The 26,801-nt window shown below is 35.2% G+C and overlaps 1 protein-coding gene across 17 annotated transcripts in view; it reads right to left on the reverse strand.

Annotated features, from left to right (window-relative positions):
- Positions 1-1,058: 1,058 nt before the first annotated feature.
- The window catches only part of LOC139974692 (uncharacterized), an 82,845-nt gene continuing 57,102 nt past the window's right edge, over positions 1,059-26,801 (reverse strand). For 7 of the 17 annotated variants that reach the window (XM_071981998.1, XM_071981987.1, XM_071981993.1 and 4 more), the window contains 10 exons: positions 25,142-25,222; positions 19,488-19,550; positions 17,946-18,120; positions 15,883-16,090; positions 14,307-14,422; positions 12,980-13,051; positions 8,848-8,982; positions 8,410-8,487; positions 3,133-7,808; positions 1,059-3,013 (listed from right to left, as the gene is read on the reverse strand). In XM_071981998.1, the coding sequence (XP_071838099.1) occupies positions 7,689-7,808; positions 8,410-8,487; positions 8,848-8,982; positions 12,980-13,051; positions 14,307-14,422; positions 15,883-16,090; positions 17,946-18,120; positions 19,488-19,550; positions 25,142-25,222 (1,048 nt within the window). In that variant the 3' untranslated portion in view covers positions 1,059-3,013; positions 3,133-7,688. Of the gene's footprint in view, positions 3,014-3,103; positions 7,809-8,409; positions 8,488-8,847; positions 8,983-12,979; positions 13,052-14,306; positions 14,423-15,882; positions 16,091-17,945; positions 18,121-19,487; positions 19,551-25,141; positions 25,223-26,801 lie in introns of all 17 variants that reach the window. The other 10 variants (XM_071981992.1, XM_071981990.1, XM_071981991.1 and 7 more) reach the window with 7 other exon arrangements.

Genomic DNA, 26,801 nt, shown 5'->3' on the forward strand with positions numbered 1-26,801 from the left:
TTTTCAAGCAAATCTAATATCTGCTCTTGCAGTGTGTGTGAAAACTGTGAATAGTAGAGAGAAGACTTGAAAACTCGTCTCCATTTGTGGAAGTAAGTTATTTACCGTGCATTCATTTAAATGGTGGATTACGTTGATTGTAGATATGAGTTTTGGAAATTGCTCGGTAAAAGGTTTTATTTTGGCTTGTCCTGTGCAATATTTTGGTCAATGCATAATGGGGAATCACCTGTATCACCATGTCAAGTCATAATTAAAACAGCTAACAGCTTTTTGTCTTGATAAAATGAAATGGAAACATGGGAAAAAGTTGAAGATGCATTTTACAATGGACTGCAAAGTTTACTTTCAATATCTTACTAAAACAAGGTATGAATAGGAGTCTTTGAAAACTATTCAACAAGTCTTTAAGTGTGAAAACGGAAACATGATCCGAAAAGTTGAAGATGTATTTTACAATGGACTGCAAAGTTCACTTTCAGTATCTTACTAAAACAAGGTATGAAATTACGAATCTTTTGAAACTATTCAATAGGTTCCTAAGTGTGTGCATGTCAAAGTAAAGAGAGCTCATTTTCTTAACGTTACACAAATAGATGTTACCAGAACAATTACCAATGCTTACCTGTTGTTTTCTTGCAGTGTTTTGTTGTATCATTAATTTAGGATAATGGCCGTCTTAGTAGAGTGTCTACACGATTATTTGGGGAGATTAAATGAGTATTTAATGCATATGGTTGTGTATAGCCAGTGGGACAATTTACTAAAGCTAGTACCACTATGTACTGTACACCGCCCTCATTATGCTTTCAAAGCAACAGTAAGGGACAGTATAAAGAGTTCCAACGCCCCCCCACCCCTCCTCTCGAGGAATTCTAGGTCCACCACTGGGTACTGACACTTACTGTGAACAAATCTTAAACCCAACATGAGGAATACAACCCAATTGTCAGAACTGTATCTTCTCAATTATAACCAGTAATATTTGTGACAGAAAAGGATGGAAGATTATAAATTAAGAAGACTAATAAAAAATAATGATAAAGTCACAAGAAGAATAGTTTGCTAACGTAACTTAAAAGCCTTCAGGCCATTTATTCTCTCATTTAGTACAATAGTCATATTACAAGTTTATACACTGATAATACAGACACATTTACAACTATTTGCAAGAACTTTTGTTTCTTTATGTATTTAAAAAAAAACAAAAAAATGTGAAGAAAAAAAAATGCTAAAAACTTTCTCTCCTTCCTTTTTTTTGTTTTTTGTTTTGCTTTCTGCATGAATGGTTAAATTTTGAATTAATTGGCTTTAATGAGCCATACTTTTGTTTTTTAAAGATAAGGCTTTGTTTTATTACAGACATAATAAAGAAATGAATAAACCTTGAAACTTAAAAAAAAGACTACATCACATATACACGATAATATTAACGAAATATGCACACTTAATAAGTGAGGAGGGGAATACATTACACTTAGATTTTAGCTAGGCCAAACCTCCTCAGAAATTGTTATCTAGTTTCATCAATATAAATATGATACATTATCATATAATACTCGTGGCATGCAATTGTCTAAGCAAGAAGGATTTACGGTGAAGGGTTAAGGATAAAGGAGGAATTTGTGAAGTGGGTATTTCTGCTAAGACCTACAGACCACCATCATGTTTTAAAACAAGAATGTCTCTCTAATACAATGGGGGATATAGGTGGGGGGGGGGGGCTGTAGGAATACTCCCATTGTTTACCAATATGAACCATTCTTGTTCTCTACCTACAAACAGCTTTTGATTTGATCTCAATTTCGTGCAGTTCCATTTTGGTTAAATGGAAATAACATGACTCAAGAGTGTGTAAACAGAAGATCATAATTAGACGAAAATTCTACAATGTGTAAGATCCTGCTAGGATCGAAACGTCAGGCCAACTTACTTTTACACATTCTCCTACACAGGCTCTCTAGTGGATAAGCAGTTTGCTAACAGTTTTGTTTTATTTTGAAACTTCTATAAGTTTGAAGCTAGTGCAACATTTCAGCACCAAAGTAGCTTATGAGACATTAATTAGTGATTTATATAATTGATGAATGCCAAATGCGTTCCAATTTAAAAAAAAAAATTGTCAACCAGATACATTTTTGCAGTAGTAGTGTAGTAACGATATGCAAATAGTGAATATTTGAAAAAATCTCATGCGAAGCATATGAACCGCATTTTTAACATTTTTAGGTCTGAATATTATTGAAATTTGACCCCCAATAAAAGAAGTCTCTTTAAAAGACAGGCTGTTCTTCACAACCAAGAGACATAAATCGTTCTCTGTTCATTATCACCTTTCCACATGGTGATATAAAATGTCAAAAGAATTTGTGCTTTTGTTTTCTTTGACTTTTAAGGGATTAGAGATTCATTCCTTGAAATCTAACCCTAACAAGGGTGGGTTGAATCAACGAACCAATCCAAACTAACTATTTCAAACCAAAGGTTCGATTTATTAACACTTCTCTGCATCTGAGGAACTAATCACAAACCCACAGGGTGAACCTCTTACTATGAACCTACCCTGGGATTATAACGACATCTTTTCGTAATTACTGACACACGAGGGAGGAAAGCGGGCAGGATTGTGTTTAACATGAAAATGACCAAACTCCTCAATTATAGTACTTAACAGTTAACAACAACAATTAAATTGCATAGTCTCCAGACAAGCTACATCTCTCAGTCTAACCTTAAGTAACTTAATCAATCATGAAAAAATATATGAAAACCAAATTATACATCTTTTTGCTTCCTATGTTAATTACACACATTTGGCAGTGCATTAAATATCATTTTTCATCACTAAATTACTTACCAATTAATTAAGAACTTAATAAGAAACATTAGACTTGAATAACATCAACATGGCACTTGATTCCAGGAGTGCCTAATACGATACCTTCATCTGAATAACATCAAGAGCGGATAAGTTTCATAATGAAGATGCCTTGGCCAATTATATATTTAACACCTATTATTAAAACACCCATTACTGTTTAACACCGTTGAAACACCCACTGCTGTCTTTACACCTTTGAAACACCCATCGCTGTTTTAACACCTATTAAACACCTAATGCTGTCTTAACACCTATTAAACACCCATTGCTGTTTTAACACCTATTAAACACCCATTGCTGTCTAAACACCTATTAAACACCCATTGCTGTCTTAATACCTATTAAACACCCGATGCTGTCTAAACACCTATGAAAACACCCATTGCTGTCTTAACACCTATTAAACACCCATTGTTGTTTTAACACCTATTAAACACCCACTGCTGTCTTAACACCTTTGAAACACCCATTGCTGTCTTATTTTCCCATATCCTTAAGTGTTACATCAAAGGCGACATCTGTTCAGGAAAAAGTGAGACACATTTAAAAGTCACATCTATAGCGTTTTCAATTTTGCCCAACAAGTGAAGCTATAAATGTCAAAAGAGTAGGTAGCCAGGCTACAGCTAAATCTGAATATTTTCACACAAGTAAAATCCCCAGAACAAAATAGAGTAGAGGCGTTCCAAGTAGTCCCCACAACCATACATACATGGTAGAGGAAAAGTGGGTGGCATGGGGGGGGTGGTGGTGCATGAGGCACATTACAGCCCACTTTAGATTATCAGATGGGAAATTTGTCAGTAACTTATGATAAAACCAAGCTATGTAAATGCCCATCTGATTTTAGTTTAATTCCTCATACTTTGTCTAGTAATGAGAAATACTTAAATTTGACATATTTCCCTAATGTTTAACATAAATTAGCATATCTTTCAATGATATACTGCCATACCTTCTGCCAAGATCACCCTAAATCATATTTTTTCCTCATTTTTTTGGTTGTTGTATTTGGCGTATTGTTTTAGTAGTTCAATCCAATTTCTACATCCATCGCAATATTCGAAAAAAAGTCCCCAAAAGAAACCAAACCGTAAGATACCAGCATTCAACGATCAAGTATGTCTATGATAAACTCTGAAACCAGAATGATTGGCCACGACAGTAGGCAGAATCGGCTTTTCTTCTTGAACCTTTGAATCTAAAGAACTAATGCTTTCTGTGATGACGCTACGATACACTTGCGGAATTAATGATACCGCAATAGCTAATTAATCAGGAATGTTAATTTTTGTGTACTTCTCTTAATTAAAGGGTCATTTATCTTTGCACTGAAGAGCATCTCTTACCTTTGGTGAGGGTAATTTATTCGGTCGAGCATGTGCAGAAAATCTTAAGAACCTTTGGTGAGATATCTTTCATCATTTTATGATTTAAAACCTTTGGTAACAAATATATCATTTTTCTCAAATACATTATACGTCATCTATATTTTTACAAAATCATCGATACTGCAGACTTTCTTATGATGATGACGACATAAGTTTAGTCTCCTTTCTGGCAACGGAAGAAAAATATGATTTTTCACATCGCCGTTAACCTATGATTAGCATAATTCTCGAACTGTTTTTACAATTTTGTACTCTAAAAATTATTACAGGCACATGTTATACACCATTAAAAAAAAAAAACTCAAGCTAGTATTTATTCCGTTTAGCTCAATTCTTGCCTAAAGCTATCCATGGATTCATCACAAAGAATACCAACGTTGCTACATAATGGGCTATTATGTTTTCACCCTTACAGTATAGCACGCTGACCATTATCAGGAAAAAAGGGGGACCCATCAAATAACATTGCAAAGATAATTTTGTTCACCCACTTTCAGCCTCAACTTTGCACCACATGGTAGTAAATGTCATTACCAATGGATTACCTGGTGTCCCACCCCTCATTCCTTTATCCCTCTTCTTGTGAACTGACATTTTGATAGAGCAAAACTCAATAATTCAACATTTTCTGTCAATTAAATCTCTTTGACCATTCATTCATTTTGAAACTGTCACAAGACCAGTCCTTTCCTTTTTCAATGTGGTTAGTTGCACAATACCATAACAAACTTGTCTTTAACTTGGAATAATTTTGTTCTAATGTCATAAGAGGCCAGTATGAGAATAGTGTTGTTTGTGTTGTCATATACACAGCACTGTAGCACTTGTAGGGATTAACCTGAGCCTGTTACAGCCTATGACACTGTTATTTGGGAGTTATCAATTGTAACAGAATAGTTTTTCATCTGGATTTAAGCTCTTATTATGCAGGTTTCTTGTTTTTTGTCTTTCAAGTATCGCAGCACATAAAGCTGTGTAGTCTCTTTCACTTTAACGATGACAACATACCACGATATACTACCATACCCGGGACAACCATGAAGAATGTAGCTATATTTGAAATCTTGAGTATTAAACTGAGAATGGAAGCAAGGAAAAAGAATATCAGGTCTCTGTGAGCAACCTTATTATGAGGAAAGACATGTAACGTTAGTGCACATTATAAATGCATGATGCTATATAACACGACGCTATGCAAAGTGCTATCTATACAGGCTTCAACGAGGCTGAATTAATACACATTAATAGTAAAGCTAAATAGTATCACACACTGATATATATAAAACTAGTCAATGATTTTTCATTTACAAGTTGTTGTTTTTTTGAATAATTTTTTTCAAGTCATAGAACCTGCATGTGTGACCTGCATGTACCTGCAGCAGAATCCAAGCTGATATTACATTCAAAGTGTCAATGTTCTAGGCTGCTGAAGTGCCTGTGTGTAGACTCTTTAATACAGATTTAAAAAAAATACAAAAAAAAAGAATACAAAAGATCATGCTATATTAACTTTACACCTGCAACTATCTTGCAGGTCCATCAAACTCTATAATTATTCACCTGCAGATATCTGCAGATGTATCCAAGAGTTCTTAAACTGTTATGTCAGATCCTACACCTGCATATCACCATAGTTGAACATACCTACATTGAACAAATAGGTACAAACTTCCCCGCAAAATTTCAATTCTTATTAAATCACACAATTTAATGACACAATTTATGTGATGAAATGTGTCACAATTTACCTTTATGTAAACATTTTTGGGCTAGATGCCTGCAACTAACCTGCATGTGCAAAACAGTGTCCATAAAACATCTCACCTTTAATATGCATTTTAACTGGTTCAACCTCCTGGACAATTAACAAATTATTCCCAAGGCAATAGATTCATTTACATTTACCTACTGATAATATAAGACAACTTGTAGCAAAGAACACACGCATATTTACCAATCACTTCCACTAAAACTTTCAATTCACAAAAATAGTTGATCTACCTCTTTGCATGCACGGTTAAAAATAACTCCGACGAAAGTTTGACCTTAAACCAAATCCATGCCCAAAATTTACGAAACTTCTACTGAAAAATGAAACAACTGATCAAATCTAAAATGAATAAAGTTATTCTTATGAGGTATTTATCAATTACCTGCATAGCATGCATTTACCAGACTGACAATATAAACTTTCTATCGTTAACGGTCACGCATAAAACAGAATCTTAAAAGCCTTGGAATTTTTCTATTCGCAGCGCACGGAGGCAACGCTATTGATTCTTGCATATTCTTACGATTAGATACGATTAGAAAGTGGACCAAAGAGCAAAGAATTTATGACCGTGTAGTGAGTCACGAGTTGTGACAAGTCACGTCATTTTGAGTTCGAGTCGATTCGATTTTCCACGACCAGATTGGAATCGCCGTACTCAAGTCACCGCATTATCTCTACGGGGAAAATGGTTGACGGACTTGTCCAAGTTCAATCGCATTTGAGATTTAGGTGACTTGGGTCATGATATGATACAACACTGGTAAGAGTCCATATTAGACTTCAATTATTTTTTATTTCTCATAGTTTGAACAAAATAAGAACAGGAAGAAGAGGATGGGTATTTTTACTTCCTGTAAGCTTGGTTAATATTCGGGTTCGTGAGACTATGTATTACTTTACTATACTAAACAGTGTCGTATGTTAACCATTATACCTTACTGAAACACGCCATGAATTAGCTATCTTGGATAAGTGTCGATCAGGAAATATGAAATGCGAACTTTAATAGAGACACTGCTTCCTGTTACGTTTGCAGTTTTACCTTTAAACGGTCTTGGGGGAAAGCAGTGCAGAATAATGGAACGGAACGTCAAGACTGTTAATAGGAAATCCTCATCAGATGAGCTCTGAGTGAAGTCAGGCACTAAACACATCTGTGTCTCTCTGGTGGATTTAGAAGGCTATATGTGTGTACTATCAGGGCTGGTAGAGGACAGTAGAGCTTAGAGGTTGTCCAAGGGTTGAAGAATATAACTGTTATATACTTCAAATTAATAGTGAAACAAGAAAAGTCCACATCCCTGGTAGGGAGATACGGGCCACTTGTGACAATCACAGCTAAGATACCGTCCAATCACAGCTACATTTCATATCTAACAACATTCTCACAAGGTATTGGGTACAAATCCATTTTTGAGATTCAATTTTTACCTTCACGATTTCTTAGTCTCATATAGACCGCATTGCTAGTGACTTGGAAATAAGACCGTTAGAATTTCAAGGTATTTCATGAGAAGCTAAAGGCAGCCATGCGATGCAACCTTCATGAATTGAAGCGGCCCTCAAAGAGAAGAGGAGCAGACTTCATTCGCTCCTCTCTACCTCTGACCTCGACGCGAGATTAAACGGAAAGACGACATTGCTATGATGCATTCATGGACGACCTACTCGAGCTGTGCATCTGCATTAAGGCAATTATGGTAAGGGCCACTTTTGCTAAGCCTTTCCCTTCCAGAATGTCTCCTGAGGTGCAAAGCTTTTCCTGAACAAGAGAGAAAGACAAACAAACATTAGATTTATAAAAAGACTTAAAAGAAATGAAGGGAAAAAAAAAAGGGAAAAAAAATTGCACATTGAAACAATAAACTTAACATAAGAATGACATCTCTAAAACTGCCTGTAAACCCCCATGCCCCATCCCTCCCTCCCACATACACCCAACCACAGAAACTAGAATCACACAGACATGAATCAAGTTTATCACTACCTCCCCCTCCCCTACCATCCCCTCCCCCTTCCTCCTCCCACCTATCTCAAAAATTGGTTGCTTCTGATTAGCCTGTGATAGACCAACGATCACAACATATGACATCCCGGCAAGATGTTTGATGATTTTGAATTTTTCAAAACAAATGCAACCCAGGATGTCACAATAACAGAGGGGAAAAAAGAGAAATATCTTGTGTCATACTATCAATGTTGTGTCAGCTTGACAGTGTTATTTTTTGTCACAGAATGGAAACCACATTTCCTGTTTTTCAGTTATCAAACCTAAACATAAACATGCTTAAGAAGTTTTAGTTTATCAAATTCCTAGAAGAGAGAAATATTTGCCAAGATAACAGGCAGGAAATAACCCTCACCTTAGGAACTCCAGCCATTTGGCAAGACTTTACGAAATTATCTACATTCCTTCTGCATTTCGCTGCTGTTAATTTATTCTGAAACAAAAAGAAGGAAGAAGAATGAAAAGGTATACAGAGGGAAAAGTGTTCAGTATTTATCTGTACTCAGCAAAGAAAATATATAACTTATAGATAGTATTTTCTTCCACAAGTGGACTTTTTTTCCTTCATTAGTTAAAATGAAACTTGACTAGTCAAGAAGGTAATTAATAAACTACACTGCCCCCCCCCAAAAAAAACACCTTAGTATAAGAAAATTTTATAAATAAGAAACTTTATATAAGAAAACTAATATAAGAAACTTGTATAAGAAACTTTATCAAATTCAACTAGAGTTATAAAAGCTGCTGCTTTTGATGAAATCTCTTCTAGAGTCCTATAGGTTTTACTACTCACAGATCCAGCTGGTAAGTATATAGTTGAGACTGCGTGAGGCCGCACAATGTTGATGAGATGACAGAGAACCACACCATTCATCAGTTCTCCCGGTATATCCTCCGACAACTTCATCTTCAGTTTCGTCTCTATGTGCTACGAAAAGGAAAGGAAGACAATTAATATAAAATAGCGAAAAACAGACGGTGACCAGAGGATGAAGATAGACAGCCTTTGCAAAATGAGTTCTTTGTCATCCAGAGGTGTCCAATTATTTCCAAAATTTGTAATTATTGCACATTATTCTTAAAAGAATTAAAAAGTATCACAGATCTTTCAATGTTCCAAGCTTGCCGCAATATCACCCGATTATTATCTTAAAGCCAGTGGCAGACTGACGATTTGGACCCATTATTGATTGTTTTAATAACTAATGTTTACAGTTGCCAGGATACCTTTTCCCTTTTCACCCTACAATTTTGGTTTGGCTGTATCCACACCTGCCTTTTCCCATATTGTTAAGATCTAATTTACACAAATCCAACATCATTTGTTATTATTAAAGCAATATTTGAGAGTCATTTGGGATATTTGTTTGTGCGTGTGTGCGTAATTTTAGTTATTTTGAGTAGTAATCAGAGGGCTTGGCAAATGAAAGACCAAAATTTAAAAAAACAGTTGCTTTATAAAAAAAAAGGCCCTCTTCAATTTTCCATCTGGATTTTTGGCCGAAAAATCACGTCTCAATTTGAAGACCAGATGTTCAATCATGTCAACGGGAACAATCCAATCCAAATGAATTACTATGTTGCAAAGTGAATATTTCACCCTTTCTGGTGATGTTAACCACATTTGTGATATTTTATTTACCATGGATTTTTAAAGGAGACCTGTAATGATTTTACATACATACTATGAACATTACTTCAGGTTGCTTTCGCCTAAGAGGCAAAGACTGGACCCAGAAAAAACCGCCTGTAGTGGTTTTAATTTGAAGCTTATGAAATTTATATCAGGCCCTTATGGCTTTATGGTTACTGATATAATCAACATTTGACCTGTACCTTTATTTCCGCCCCTGTGGGTCTTACTGTCAGTGGGCCAACCCACCTTACTAAGACAGAAATGATTTCTAACTTACAGCTTACCATAGTATACACAATCATGTTATCAAGAACATTTAAAAATTTCCAAAAGAAATATCTGATTATTTCCAAATCATTATGTTTGATGAGGCATAAAACACACATGCAATAAAATGACAGAGAAAATTGCAAGAAAAGTGGCAACAAATTTAAAACATGATAAATAATGAAATGGATGAAAGCTTCACACCACCAAGGAGCAAAACAATTTCTTAAAAAATATGTGAATGGGATTAAAATTAATTCAAAAGAATAAAAATATCAAATAATGTATTGTTGTGACAGCGAAATATTGAGTTAAATTTAAGCTTTAGGCCAATGCATTAGGAGTGCTGTTGAGATAGTTTTCAAACTAGGTAAACCATCTTAGCGTTTGCCGTAAAGAAACCCTACAACTTAAATGTTATTAAATATTATTCTTCATAGGTTAAATTGGCTTCAAAATATCTCTCATCAATATTGTCAATTGTGATTCTTAAACAAAGAAAGCAGTTTCATGAATCTGAAGTCTTAACTAAGATATTAATAAAACAATGGAAAAGAACAAAAGGCCTTTGTACAAAACATGATGGACGGTGGCAAATAGCTGTGTATGATAGTTTAAAATGTGTAACATGTTTGTTTTTCTTAACATTACAAGCTTAATCCATGCAACACTTCAGAAACTACAGGTGAAGAGCAATGTGTTCCATTACAAACAGCAAATATGAACACTCATTTCCAACCAAAAAAAAAAAAATTGCCCTCAAATAATAACTCTTTATTGTTGGGTGGTTTAGTACCTTCCCGCCTCTCTTCTCATGCCCCTTATTTTCTCCTCCCTTACCCACACCTCTGCCCTCTTCTCAATCCTCTCTTCACCTATCCTTCCCCCTCTTCACCCTCTCCCAGTCTGATTCTTTGGGGAAAAAAACGAGCATGAAATTAACGAGCATGACAATGCTGAATGTTCAACCAAATTACTATCTTCAGTGTGGGACTTTGTATTCCATACAATCGTTGAATTATTCTGCTTTGTCCTTCCACTAAGGTCACCTAGTTCAACTATTATTCTGCAACTGGACTAATAGACTAATAAAAAACTGGTTATTATGTAAGGCTGACATTCCAAGACAAGAGTAATGTGTACTAAAAGAGAGACACCACTTGTATCTTGACTTGATGACAGATCAAACAAATGCTATATTTATTTCTAATGATAAGAAACATCTGCTACATTACTGAATAGCTGTTAAGAAAGAAAATATCTGAATATACACTTTGCAGAGCAAGAAGCCAAATTTTCAAAGACGTTAACAGAAATGGAAAGTGGCCAAACCAGTGCAAAGTGCTGACCGATCGCAAAGGGCGATCCAATTGCTCGCCCCAAAGGGTTCTTTAGTTTAATAAGAGTGCACTTAAAACCAGAGAGACTCAAGACCAGCTACCGAGACAGAACGAGATATATAGAGGAGAAGTGAGGAGGCAAGAAACCTTTCAAGATCAACCCACCCTTCATTCAATTTTCTTTCGAGAGAGAAGAAAACGAAATAGGGGTGGGGGTGTCAAGTGCCATAGAGATAGAAAAATCCAGAGAAAAAGGAAAACACAAAGGAGGACTTCACGCCAAAATCCTTTCGCAAGTTTCAGAGAACACGTGCAGACGAAAGTACTCTGTGGCAAAGGTCGAAGGTCAATTATAGTAACAATCGTCAAAACCGGACTTCATGCAGAAGTGACTTAGCACTCGCTATGTAGATACACCAATGCTAGTTGGGGTGGGTTTTATATTATGTCGGTTTGAATACTAGATGGAGTACCATCTGATTTATTAGTGGAGACAGCTTGTCCTCTGTTGCACTGTTCTTTACTACATACAGAGCATTGATTCTGGGGGTTGAGTCCAACTTCCAAGCAAAATTAACAGCTTTTTCTGCCCTATTCTTCATATGTAAATTATTGTAAGAAGCAAAATTCATTTTCTCTATGTTACTTCAGAGGTCTATTTCTTGGAAAAACCAAGGAACTAAGAGACCTCTTTTTTTTCAAGTTTTGATAGTATTAAAAAAGGAGTCATATAGCAACATGGTATCATCTTGTCTAAATTTTCTTGAGATTTTCACAAATTTTGGAAATTTTTGTAATGCTAGAGTATTAGAATATGCTCTTGACTTACAACATGTGACTGCACATTATACTTCTAAAATATGGTTACCTTTAAAATCTTTCTAAATGCAACCCTATATCTCCTTCACCGTTAGTTTAACTCAAAACTAGTTTTAACACATTAACTGTGGGTAACTATTGCCAATCAGGCCCAAAGAACACATCATTTGGCTATGCTTCTAAAATATTGAAATTTGAAAGCACTGGGCTGAAATATTTTCAGGAATTCTGTTTTCTTCTACTTTTCTGGGAACTGAGCCAATATTCAGATTGGCAGTGCAGTAAAACTTTAGATTGATTTAATCCTTTTAGCGTGGAATGTTCAATCTATAGAGACAAAGTTAACAATGGCTTGGATACTCTGGGTGGGAATTTGGCAGACACGATTTCTCAAAAACTTGAGAGATGTAAAATAATCATGTTTGTGATATTCATTTTACATCAATGAACAAAATACACTCGAGGATTGAACACTATGGTTAACAAAACTTCCAACCTCCCCCTGCCCCCCCCCCAAAAAATATCTTTTGAGTATAATACTGGTTTTAATCTTACTTCTGCACATTCAAGATGAAGTATAATATTCCCCAAAACACAAGAGAGTATCCATGAGGGTGGGGGGGGGGGGAGGGTAGGTTGAACATCTAAAACAGGATGAAAGACAGTCTGGAAGAAGCTGGATAAGTTAGAGGAAGCTCTCTAGCTACAAAGAAGCAATATGAAAACCATACAGGACGACTTCAAGCAACATAGAGAGAAAAAGGCCACAACACATGCAATATCAATATTCATGGCATACATATGGATGAAGGCTAATAAATGTTCATTAGCAACACAGTTTTTTTTTTATAGTTTTTTTTTACCTTCTTCATCTGTTGTACTGATTTTACGTCCTCTGAAGAAACCACATTACTTAAGATGTTAGACTGCTGGGACTGAGGTGTAAAGTGTTGAGGAGACAAAGATAATAAAAAGTGGACAAAAGATGGCAAATGGGTGAGACAACGATGACGTAGATCGTGGAGAAGAAATGGTCAACTTATCGTGTGTCACAAAAAAAGACAAATGTTGAGGTTGAAATGATCACCAATGAAAAAAATAATTAGAGTCAGGTCTGCCTAATTCTCAAATCCTCCAAGAGAAAGAGAAACTTTCTTTATATTTTGCTACACTTAATGGTGTCCGTTTTGCTTTATAGCTAGAACTTATGTACAAGACTAGCTAGGCATTCATTGGTGCAATATGGATCACTTTCCAATCATAGTCCCCCACCTACCCCCCCCCCCAACAAAAAGTGCTTACCAGTTCCGTTTGAACCTGTTTGAACACTGATAGATATGAGAACATGAAACTCTACGATACCTATTCTAAGAGTGTTCTCTCACCTGTTGTCATAAGTAATTACCTCTTGTCGTCACAAACAATAGTTATGACCTAATTTATAATAAATTTATGTTGCCAAGAAATGTGCAATATCTCTTTGGACATATTACTTTGTGGCAAGGTCCATGAAATACTATAATAACAAGTTGTGTGACATACTTTCAGGCAGTTTTCATCTTGATATTTCGTAGTCATATTTGACAGCTGGTTTAACAAATCTAAAGCTGTTACACTTTTCAATATATTCAGATTTGAAAATCTGCTTTTTCTCTGGTATGCTCCTTTAAGACTAATGACGTGAGCTCCTCAGTGCAGGACTAAATGTTAATGTTTACCCATTTTTAATTTGTTTGTTTGTATAAATACCAATAAACTCAACCTAAAAAATATGTTCTTTTTAACTTTCTGAATGGTTTACAACAATATCATCAAAATTAATTTTTGTGCCATTAAAAGTCATCTTCTTAGGAAATGCGCTAATCTTTTGTATTCAAGTAATACTGAGTTCTCCTCTGGAAAGCAGTGCTTCTGCACTGAGAAGGACTACCCTCATTAAAGATGACAATAATAAAAAAAAAATTAAAAAAAAAGTCTAAGTATGCAAAGGCACCGGTGAGAGAAATAATCAGGAACCCCAAAAATATATTATATTTCAGAAGTTTTGACAACAGCACCATTTCAATCTCAGGCTTTCACCACACTCTACACAAGATTGAGATCGGGCAGGTTGACAGAAGAAAACCTTAATGACCCCTAGGTCGTGACCCCTGACCTTTTCTTCCTCCTCCTGGTATCTATATTTCTCACCTTTTTGAGTTGATCTATCCTGTCCATTTCCTCCTTCAGTTGCCTCATTTCTCTTTTCACAGTAAAGTTTGATGACTGTTTTTCCGTCGCAGACTTATTGGTTGAAATACTGAAAGCTATCAAAATGAAAAACAAAAAAGTAATAAAAAACAGGCATTTTTATAATCATTTTATAACAAAATTTATACCGAGAAGCGGAAAGCTTTTAAATCACTGTTCATCCGCTAAAATGTGTGTGTGGATGTACCATTTATAAATAATGGTAACAAATGAAGTATAGTATCATATATGAATGTTAATATCATACTACATTATAATGATGGCTAATAAAAGTTTCATGCAAAATAAGTTTTGGCTAGGAGGATTAAAATAAGAACACAAGTCAACATTTTTGTTCCTGTGTTTAACATTGTAAAAAAGGCGTTCCTCTGTAAAGAGGCATTATATACCATATCAGATATTATAAAAATATTTTAATACTTAAAAGTAAACAAAAGTTGACTGAAGAACTATATATGAATTTGAGAGCAACAGAAATGCAATGCTAAATCTGATGTGATAGCGTAAGCTCATTTTTCCAGTGCTTTTGTTAATTTGTTCTCTATGTATATAATCAGAAATGTACACTTAATATTAAAAATAAACATGAAAACGTAAAGATCTTAAAACAAACAAGCAATGCCTGAAACTAAAAACCTCTGACCTTTTTGAATGTGTTTATATATTTTTGTGGTTGTTATCATTAATGAACTGGTTTGTTGTATTAAATTAGCCATAAATAGGTGTGAGATATTTTATAAACAAGTAAAATGAACTATGAAAATAATCCATCATCACTGGGTGTATCTGTAACCTGAAGGAAACCGTCACAAACATCCTTTCCTTGCAAATCGAGAATCTAACTCCATTTCACTCACAAACCACATTCCTACGAGTGTTGCATCTGTAATTCACACCAACTACTAACGCATTTGCACCATTGAGTAGGTATAATTATCCTACCCAGTTAATGGACAGAGTTACAAGAAAAAGCAATAAAAACCTTGGTGAAAATCAAAACTTTGTCTTACTTAATATTTGTGTCACATTTCCACCATGCAGTATTTACAATTAATTCCTTTTCTATCAAATTTACATCATCACACCTCACATAGTGGCACCAATACTTAACCCAGTATCACATTACCAAAAGTTTCCAAATATTGATTCTGTCTCAACCATATCATCAACCATTATCTCAGTTCAAAAACATTGACCATCCAAAGGCCTTTTGTTTCTTTTTTAACAAACTTCAAATCCTGGTACTTTGAATAATATATTTTGTTTCTTTTTTAACAAACTTCAAATCCTGGTACTTTGAATAATATATTTAAGTCCAAACTCACAGGAACAGGAAACCTGCAGCATTTATTACCACCGGATTATGAGAGAACCCATAACCACCATATTTTGAATGTTATTTCCCCCCCCCCCTACCCAATCCCCTATATTTCTTTCTTTGTTTCCTTCGGATCCCTTTGGTTCCGTTTGGGTTCCTCATTTCTTTTTTCGTGCCTAGGTAGAAACTAATGCTCACCAGATCTGGGTTTGATGCTACCAAAGGCAGAGTCAGCGTAAGTTTGAGACGGAGGAGGAGGGTTCCGAGAGGATGATGGGTTTGATGACGCAGAAGAGGCGGTTGAACTCCGGCCAGAGGACCGGCCTCCCGAGTTCCTCCTCTCGTTCGCTATCGATGACTTCGGAGCGCCCGTGGTGGAAGCAGGGGGTCCTGTTTTAGTAGTTCGCTGTAAGACAAGAGAACACGATTATAATATTTAGAATGCATATCGAAATAGAATAATATAATTTACACAATGAATCAATTGTAAATGCAAACGTCAAAATATTTTTTTAGATGAACCTTTTGTAGATAAAGAAGAACCAACATCTAACCCTTCAAACTTACTTCAACATATTAAGGTTGGTTTAATTCCAGAGGATGAGATTTCAGTTTTTCATGGAAGGAGTGGCAGTATAAGAGGTACCGATGTGCTACACTATAGTCAAGAACATTTATATCAGTTTTTTTAATTTTAATTTTTTTGACTGTAGGATCCCTGGACATGGCTCTCATGCAGTCATTGCAAACAAGTTTAAAGATGCAACAGGGTTGTAGGTTAAAGTTCATCGGGTTCAAAAGTGGTACGTCCATCTCTACTTTCCCACTGCGACACCGCAATATATTCCTCATACTTATTGTGCCAGAGTATTAGATGCTTGCCATATTAAACAGGTTTGTTTACCCCTATATTCCCCCATTTTGAGGTGGTTAACTTCCTCCAGTATCTAAAGTACTTCATTCCTCCAAACATTCCCCTATAACACCAATTGGTACATCCCATCTGTAGCAACGTTTGTGGCAAAACAGGTTTTGTTTACCCGCATATAATCCCCCAGTTTTGAGGTGTTAAATTCCTCCAGTATCTAAAAATCTTCATTCCTCCAAACATTCCCCTATACCACCAACATCATCCCACCTGTACCAGTGTTTGAGGGAAAATTCCGCCTCACGCCCCATCCCACCCCACTATACCTTGTTACACAATGGTACATTCTTGATGCTAAGTATTAAAGGTTTGTACCTTTACATAGATTATAACTTATAATGGTACCTTCATGTTGCTAAGTATTAAAGGTTTGTATAATGGTACATTCTTGTTGCTAAGTATTTAAGGTTTGTACCTTTACATAATTTATAACTAAAAATGGTACATTCTTGTTGCTAAGTATTTAAGGTTTGTACCTTTACATAATTTATAACTTATAATGGTACATTCTTGTTGCTAAGTATTAATGGTTTGTACCTTTACATAATTTATAACTTATAATGGTACATTCTTGTTGCCTTTACAAAGTTTATAACTTATAATGGTACATTCTTGTTGCTAAGTATTTAAGGTTTGTACCTTTACATAATTTATAACTTATAATGGTACATTCTTTTTGCTAAATGTTAAAAGTTTGTACCTTTACATAATTTATAACTTATAATGGTACATTCTTTTTGCTAAATGTTAAAAGTTTGTACCTTTACATATTTTATAACTTATAATGGTACATTCTTGTTGCCTTTACAAAATTTATAACTTATAATGGTACATTCTTGTTGCTAAGTATTAAAGGTTTGTATAATGGTACATTCTTGTTGCTAAGTATTAAAGGTTTGTACTTTTACATAATTTATAACTTATAATGGTACATTCTTGTTGCTAAGTATTAAAGGTTTGTACCTTTACATAATTTATAACTTATAATGGTACATTCTTTTTGCTAAATGTTAAAAGTTTGTACCTTTACATAATGTATAACTTATAATGGTACATTCTTGTTGCTAAGTATTAATGGTTTGTACCTTTACATAATTTATAACTTATAATGGTACATTCTTGTTGCTAGGGTATTAAAAGGTTTGTACCTTTACATAATTTATAACTTATAATGGTACATTCTTTTTGCTAAATGTTAAAAGTTTGTACCTTTACATAATTTATAACTTATAATGGTACATTCTTGTTGCTAAGTATTACAAGTTTGTACCTTTACATAATTTATAACTTATAATGGTACATTCTTGTTGCTAGGGTATTAAAAGGTTTGTACCTTTACATAATTTATAACTGCATCTTTCTGTTGCTGTTTGACCTTCTGTTTCTCTTCTTCCTTCTTACGTCTCGCCAGCTGGGCTTCGTGTCTCTCCAGGCTGACTGCGCTGCCACCTATCGTCCCTTCCGAAGACTTTCGCACCGGTCCGTTGGGCACAGATTTGGTAGGTCCGCTGGAGAAACATTAAAGTCGACATGGATGAAAAGATATTCGAAAAGAACGATAATGAAGAAAAAAAAAAAAAAAAGGACAAATATCAGATGATATCACTGTAATTTTATCTCTAGGTCAGGGAAACACCTTTAATGATAAAAGGCCAAAGGTAAAGTGGCTGCGAATTCAAGCAAAACAGAGCACATTTTGGACAGTATTGTGACTTGGATGATCTTTCGCACACGCTGTGAACACCATGCAAAGATGTACTTCATAAACACTGGCATCGCTTCATATGCATTGTACGTTTCTCAATGTCGTGGTCTGTTTTAGCAAATCTAGAAAATTTTTGTGAGTGACTGACTGGACAGTCTCATTAACTTCCCAACCAGGTGAAAAGCATAAAACAGTTACAGTGCAGAGATTGGTAACTTGGGTGATGGATGCTTGGGCTTGCAAATGTAAAAGAGAAGACTGGCAACATTTTCAAAGTGAGTTTTCAATTTTAGCATTGTCTCTGCATTCTTAAGATGACAGTGCAGTAGGCGAAGCATCTTTGGCTTTAGACAACAAGCTCGGCAGATATTTTCATACATTGCTACAATCACCACTGCTCTTGATAATTACCGAAACACCTAACTGATACTAGCATGCATAAAAACAAACATGGACTGAAGAGCGTTCTCTAGTCCCAGGCACTGGCTTTAAAATTCCACGTCAAATGAAACCCCAAAAGGTAGCTAGTTGGTCGTCAAAGATTCAAGTAGCTGGTTGCGTTCGTAACCTGACATTACGTCAACATTATGTGAACACCACTACAGTTAAAGTTTGGCCACATTGTCATAACACCCATTTCCTAGTTCTAGCCTACTTTGCGTATATGAATCAGGGCTAATTTGTATATTTCACTAACTATCTATAACTTATCAGCTACCTAACCTTCCCGTATCAGAAGCAATAAGTTATGGCATTTTTGGGGGGGGGGGGAACCAAAAAAGCACACATGCAATTTTGGTTGAGTCTGATAAAAAGGACAATTGAAAAGCAGGAGACACTCTTTGTAAAATACGAAACATCCTTAACAAAACCAAGCTTTAGACATTTTCAGTGCAAGACTGTAATTTGCTGCAAGCACTCAACCAACGGCCTCACCGAAGGAAGCAGTCAATGAAAGAGACTGAGTCACACTTATTATTAGTAATTAAAACCACATGAGAGTTTGGGAAGATATGGAATAAAGTGTTTAGCATATCTTGTTTGACGTCAAACTTCGTGGGAAAGGGTAAAGAGAATGAGGAAGGGATGGAGGGGGGAGGGAAGGGGGAGGGAGGGAGGAGGAAAGAGTTTGAGTGGAATAGTAAGTAAAACTAAGAAGGGGAAACTAACTTCTGGACTGGATCTCGTAATGATGATGTTGAAGTTGCTCTTCTACCTTGATTCCTCAGTTGACTGTTTGGGAGGTTGGAAAAAGAGGATTGTTATTAAAAACCGAAACAGGGATAAAGAAATATCAAAATAAAGGAATAAATAAGAGGTGAAGAAGGAGGAAACTGATCTCCCTATCAGGAGAATAAATAAGGAATTTATGACAATCTTTAGAGATTTGGAAATGAAACAAAGTGCTCCATTTCATCAAATTTGTGGTTTCGGCATTAGATTTGATGCTTACTTGCTTAACTTGTTGACAAAGAGTCTTGGAGTTGCTGTAATTGCATAGAACATCTCAACATCCCAAATTTTACTTCAAAATGAGGCTAAGCCACCAGCCAATGCAAGATGCAACTTCTTGAATAACACTTTTAAGTTCAATTATTTTTGAAAAGTGGACACTTCCTTCCTATTTTGGTTACCTAGAAGGCCACTGGGAATGGAACTATGATTTTAATATTATTCCTTTGTAAGTTTTACATTAACTTAACTACTTATGATTTCACTTAGAATAAAAGCTATTTTTAATATATATACATATATGTTATTTTGCTAATATCTGACTTTCTTTTCAATTTCAATGTAATCATTACACTACTGTTATCGTAGTTTGTCAACTGCGAACTCTATCGGAGTTGTGTCAACTGCAAGTTTGTTGGGCGGTGAATGTACTCTTGCTTTGTGAATCTTATGGACAGAGCTTTGGAAACAGTTTAAAAATATTGCGAAATGCAAAACGCCTTAACTTGCTTAAAAGCGGGGATTTCCCTCTGTATTATCATGAATTAAAATGATTTGAATCAATTCGAATATTCTAAAAGAAATCATCAATTGGAAGAACAAGTTCTACCGATTGAAGATTTATCTTACAGAACACAAAAAGTAGGAACATTGTTGAATAAAAACGAACCTAAATAGTTTCCATACATTTTTCTTGATAAATTATTCTAAAGAATTCTGTTGAACTTTCTTAACAATCTTAACATTAAATAGGTTAGAGTTGAATGTTTGGCCTTAGTTATATGGAAACATGGTGTTCTCTGAAATTTTAGTTAATGGTAGGAATAAATTGGTGATGGCATATAGAGCAAATATTAAAGGATTTCAAAAATGGATATGGAAGGGTTCAAATTTATAAAGAAGGAGGGGGGAGTGGGTATGACTGAGGTTGAGAGAATACTACAGATTTGATTAGAGTTATAACGTTATGCTGGCATAATGGGATATAATAATATTCACTAAACAGGATAAAAGTGTGGTTAAAAATTCAACTAGGAAGAAGTGCAAGTGATTACTAATTTGCAAGGTTAGGTAAATGGAAAGTTGTAAAAAGAGTTTTATGGTGATTGAAAACGGAACTACGAAATGCTGACTAAGTAATGGAAGGCAACTCGACTGTATTTGAATAAACAAAACGCTGTAATCAGAAAGATTACAGCACACTTCAATGTGATAGATAACATGATAGTGGCTCAACTGAATACTGTAGCATTGCATGTGTGCACGTTTCATAGGTAAACGCTATCTTTGATTCTTCTCTACATGAAAGAAATCATCAAAAACAGATTCAAAGAGACAGAAATGAAGTATATAAAGAGTACATTTGAAATGTCATCTGCAATACAGCATGCAGAAGTGGCTAATATTTCCTTTAATGGTGATCTCGTTTTTGGTCAAATGTGCACTAGTCATTATGAGTTCAACCTAATTAGCCCTCGCTTGGATTATACCCGGATAAAAAACGATGATTGTCCGGGTATCACATGATCTACAAAGTAACCAAAGCTGTCTTCCTTATCTTACTCCTGGAGCTCTTTTGTGAAGGTTTGTTCCTGCTGCAGCTGCTTCATTAACTAAGATGAGGAAGACAGCTTTGATTACTTCCTAGATCGTGTGATACCCGGAAGATTGCCATTTTTTGGGGGGCGGGTGTAAACCAAGCGAGGGCTAACCGGGTTTGAACTCGTAATGCAAACTTTATGAAATGACAAGTCAATACACTAATACCGTCCTAACAGGAACAATTTCAGACAACCTATCAACGGTTGTAAACGTTAAAATAAACCATGTACATTAGTCCAACAGTAAACTCCATTGCTGACCAAACAAAAGCAAAAGGAGGGTTTGTACAGAAATTTCAGGAAATACCTACTTCCCCCTCCCCCTCCCTCCAAACCAGCCACCCCCCATCCAACGACCCACATTCACAAATATTTTGACCATTCCATACATTTTGTAATTTTCCCATCCACTTTCATCCCTTTTCTACAATTCCAAAAGGTCAGCTGTTTTTTCAACCATTGCTTGAAACATCTCTCAAGGCTTTCAAGAATTAACAATGCAACACTGATTTTAATTCACTGCATCACCAACCACTACATTGCAAAGCAGACATTCCTTTAACAACATCGTAAACACTGTCAAGTCCCATAATCCAGAATTACAACCTATTTTTTACAGAATATTTTAAACCAAAATAATTTTTTCCCCCTCCTATTCTATGAATTTTTGTTTTTTTAAACGTAACTAATGAACTTTTTTTTTTCACACCACATTTCAAGAAATGAGATAAAATTGTCAAAAACTTCTCAAAAACTGTCAAACTTTTTGACATGTATTCAATACCGATGACAATTCATCTGTACCTATAAACAATTGAAGATGAAATTGATTAATTGGTAATGAGGCATTAATCATATTAATAGGTATTTGATGTTCATGAGATGACAAGACCTAGGAATATTTATATACCATTTGACCATTGCTATCCAATTTGTGCCACAGCTGCCATCCGTTGATTGCAATAACTGCATACCTACCATAACAAACCCCAATCTGTTTCTCCTCTGGTCTGACTTTTCAGTTTTTGGAATAAAAAATTACTAGGGATTAAAATTACTAACACTTCAATTCTCTCCTACAGATTATTTTGAAAATAACTGCTCCTAATTGGTTCTGTTAATAACACCTCTTTGCAAACAATATAACATACAGTATCATGGTTTACCTCACAAAGTAAGATTCCCGAGTTCTCTTATCGGTAATCATTCGTAAAGTTTTCTCTGGTAGCTAAAATAAATTTCTTTTGTAAATTTCTACATTAATGAGGTATTCAATAATCATCACAAATTGGCTAATACATAAGTTAAAAATGAAACATTACGAGCACCGAACAACATGTGTATGGTGCAAGTATCTAAACAACATACTTTACATTCCACCAGTTTTGAAGTAACAATCGTCATTCTACCCTGTTTCCATATATAACCGTCACGCAACCAATGAGAAATCCCTTATACCAGCTGAACATCTCACCAGATGAATTCGAGTATACAGTATAATAGCCATGAATGAAACTTATACAGAACTTCTTCCAAATGAGCCCAAAATAGAAATATATAAATGGTCTTTGACCAATCAAAATTTCCATGACCATATCCAGATGCGCACCTCCATACAATGCCCCAAAAAAAGGAAGAAAAAAAAAGAAAGAAGTTTTTTCCAACTTGAAGATCTTTTTCATCATAAGGTATGAAATTTTATAGCGTAACATGACTTAAGAATGCCAGGACTTGACTTGCTGGAGAGCTGGGTACTTCATTGCTGCTTTGTGGATTTCTGTAATAATACAGAGGAATACAAAATGGGAGGCAGCAGAGGCATAAGCAGGATACTGTGTAATGAAGTAATAAAGCAGCTACGGAAGTTGAAGCTTCAAAGCAATAAGTAGATTGACATTTTGTGAAACTGGAGCAAGCTGTAAAAAGGAGAACTAAATTACCTTTGCACAAAATCTGTTCCTATTTTAGTCTAGTATTGTATTATTACTTGGCAATGTAACTAAGATGTAGAAGGCAAACGGACGAAGATATGTGACTTATCTTAATATTCAAGATGGAGACCACAACCTGAAATTTCTTCAAGTTCAAGGTTTATTGTAATATTTCTGTCAAAAAGATTCTCACTACACAAGCACTCTGTTTTGTAAACACTGTTTTGTAGACCTTTTTAAATAATTGCACAGGGTTTGCTCATCTTTGTAAGTTTATTCTGGGTTTTACAGCAAATATTTAGGGTTACTAAAATACCAGCGGCACATGGAGGTATTTTTTCAGTTGGGGGGAGGGGGGGGGGGGGGTGAGTTGTGGCTTCTTTGAAAATGAACTTGGCAATGTACATGTAGCTGGTATATCTTAAAGTAAATCTAATAATTAATATGAACTCAACTCAAAACTTTTCCCATGGAAATGCTGCAATCATCCATAAGAGAATTCCTTAATCCAAATGGGAAAGCTTAATTCCAAAAGCTTAATCCCCAATGGAAAAACTTAATCCCAAAGGAAGAGCTGAATTCCAATAGCATAATCTCAATGACTTTTAAGATGCATTTAAATAAGAGATTGTAGATTGTTTCATTTTACTTACAATGAAACATCCCGATGAGAGTGCGGTTGCTCCATGATCGATCAGAACTTTGTTTAAATATCTATTTTTTGAGAATTCTCATGAGAGCAACATCATGCACTTCCTACTAGCAATTCCCCCAAAAATGTAGATATTTTCTGGCTACCATTCTAGTCACTGTACTTTATTGTTTACAGTATATAGAGCATAATATATGCATGCAATGCAATTATCATAAATGTTGGAATATAACTGCATAGCATCCGAGGCAGAGTTAAACAACCATTCTATATACTGAAACTATTGCAACAGATTATCTAAACAATTGGTTTTCCACAGTTTTTATTTCTTTCATTTGTTTCTGCTCTTAACGACCACAAATAAACCTCTGATGAAGAATATTTTGTTTAATAGACATAACTAAAAGTTTTGCATTGTATAGGTTTTCTTGTGAAATGATCTATGCCACTTTCCCTGAGTCAATGCATTGAAAAGCCGTTACCTCTTTTTTAAGCTTAGGCACCAATTTCTCATATAGCTTGAAGTATTAGGCTACCAAATTTTCCACTATACTTTTGAACTAAAATAAAGAAAAGCAATCCAGTTTCTTTGTGGAAAGGATACATGAAATCCCTGACACTTGCCATAGATTTCATTTAAGATCACTTTCACACATTAACCAGCAAGCGAAGATGAAGGGGAAAATGAGATTATAAGTTTGAGCAAGTTGCCTAAAATGGAATTGATGAAGGATTCTAGTTCAACTGTTTTATTAAATTTTCAAAGTAAATTTTTATAACCATCAGGGTGAGCATTCTGCTATAGGCATTTATCGCCATCGATGATATTACTTCACTTATTCATCACCAGCCATGACAGTTTGGAGTCGAGGTTACAACTTTGGATATGATGACAGTTTTAGTCGACGTAAAACTGCAAGGAGGGGGAGGTGGGCTATAAAGCAATCTCACTTCCACACAGCTATTACAATTTATTTCTATTCTCAGCATCCTGTACGTCTACAGGCTCAAATCCATTTCCTACTGGACTACATAAAAAATACACAGAAAAGGATGCAGCAATATATAACTGAGTGAGTATGGCTGGGGATGCATGGATATTACAGAAAAAGAGAGAGAGAGACATGAACAGAAGAGAAGGAACAAATATGTCTTGGGAGTTCTAGCAAAATAAAACCCCTTCCTCACGTTAGCTTAGAATTCTTGGCTTTGTTGGTGGAATCTGTTGGCGTTACGCCAACTGTACCTCTCCGGACGACCTTCTTTCCACTGAAACAGATAAAGAGGTTATTTTACATCATGCACGATTATGAAGTGAGGACTACGACTGTAATGTTTGACTTTTGCTGAGGTTGACACCATAAGGTTGCCAAAGCTCATGTATATGTAAAATCAACCATAATGAATATATTTGGTTCTTGGTAAGCGTGGGCTTCAGAGATACAACGATACCGGTGGGTAATAAGATGTTATGTTTACATATTTTGTAGTTTCACCTGTAAACATGCAGGTTAATTGACTTATAAACACCAACAACTATATATTATTTCTGTAGTGTCATACAAATCACCTGATGTCACAACTCTTGGTTTTAATTTCTTTTCTCTTTTACCCTTTGTTAGTTTGCTACTGTTTCGTTATTCCTTCTGTTGTTTACCCCCCTTCTCCCCTCTCCTCCTTTGTTTGTCTTATTTACTTGGTTTATTGACAGTCAGCTTTGTTACCTGTCTCCAACCAGTTTTCATTCACATATAGCGAGTGTCACACCATCGCATTATATCCCATCTCCTTTTCATTTTATTTTTCGATTTTTTGTTGTTGGTATAATCCTTTCTAGTTTTCTTTCAATTCTGTTTTTCAACCATGTTTTAGTTATTATAAAGTTATGTTATAGTACTATATTATTTGAATATAATTATATATATAATTGTATTAATATGATAATACTTTCTTATTTATTTATTTGGTTTATAGACAGGTCAGTTGTGAAAGTTTCTTTACAATCTGGCTAGTTCAGTCTATGCATTAGACTTGCCTAAGTCGTCCAAACTATACAAAGATCATACCATCTACATTCAACCTTCAAGTTTACGTAAAATGAGCAGACACTTTTGTAAACTTCCATGTTCCAATCGACTGCTAACTTTTTTTTTCTTGGCAATTCTAAACGGCAACTTTCTTCCTCTTTCTTTCCTTTCTGCTTTCTTTGTTTTTTTTGTTTTGTTTTGTTTTGTTTATTTGTAGCTGTCTGAAATTTCCAGGAGATGAACAATAGTTCTTGAAATTTAACAAAGAAACACAAATCAGAAATGATTCGACCATGAAGCGGTAGCCACATCAAGCATGAAGTCTAAACAGATAACAACACAACCATCACTATGACACAACTTGACACAATGAAGAGTATACAGAATTGTCTACAAATATGGAAGCGAATTGAACACTGGTCACTTTGGTTCAAACTTAAACAAGCATTTTGTTGTCACCCCATATGTTTATATTTTCTGAGCCATCCTCTTCCTTTTGCCTAAAACTTAAAACACTTCCCCCAATGTTTTAGAACTAAGTTAGCGAGTGAGAGCGAACCTCCAGTACAGAGCTTTTAAAAACTTTGAGCAATTTTGTTACCATGCTAAAAATGTGGTTGTGAAGGAAGTTGTGATAATGATTTCAAAGGTCATTTGAGCTAAAAGAGAAAATTACCATGGCTTCAAAAGTTTCCTAGAAGGCAAAACTTTGCTTGCCTTCAAAAGTGCCTTTTCAAAATTATGATAATCTTCCTTTCCAAGCTGCTTTTTTAATGCAATTTTGGCATGTCAATTTCAAACTCTTCAAATACTTCTACGAG

The sequence above is a fragment of the Apostichopus japonicus genome, chromosome 10, assembly GCF_037975245.1.
Source record: "Apostichopus japonicus isolate 1M-3 chromosome 10, ASM3797524v1, whole genome shotgun sequence".
In the NCBI taxonomy this organism is placed as follows: Eukaryota; Metazoa; Echinodermata; class Holothuroidea; order Aspidochirotida; family Stichopodidae; genus Apostichopus; species Apostichopus japonicus.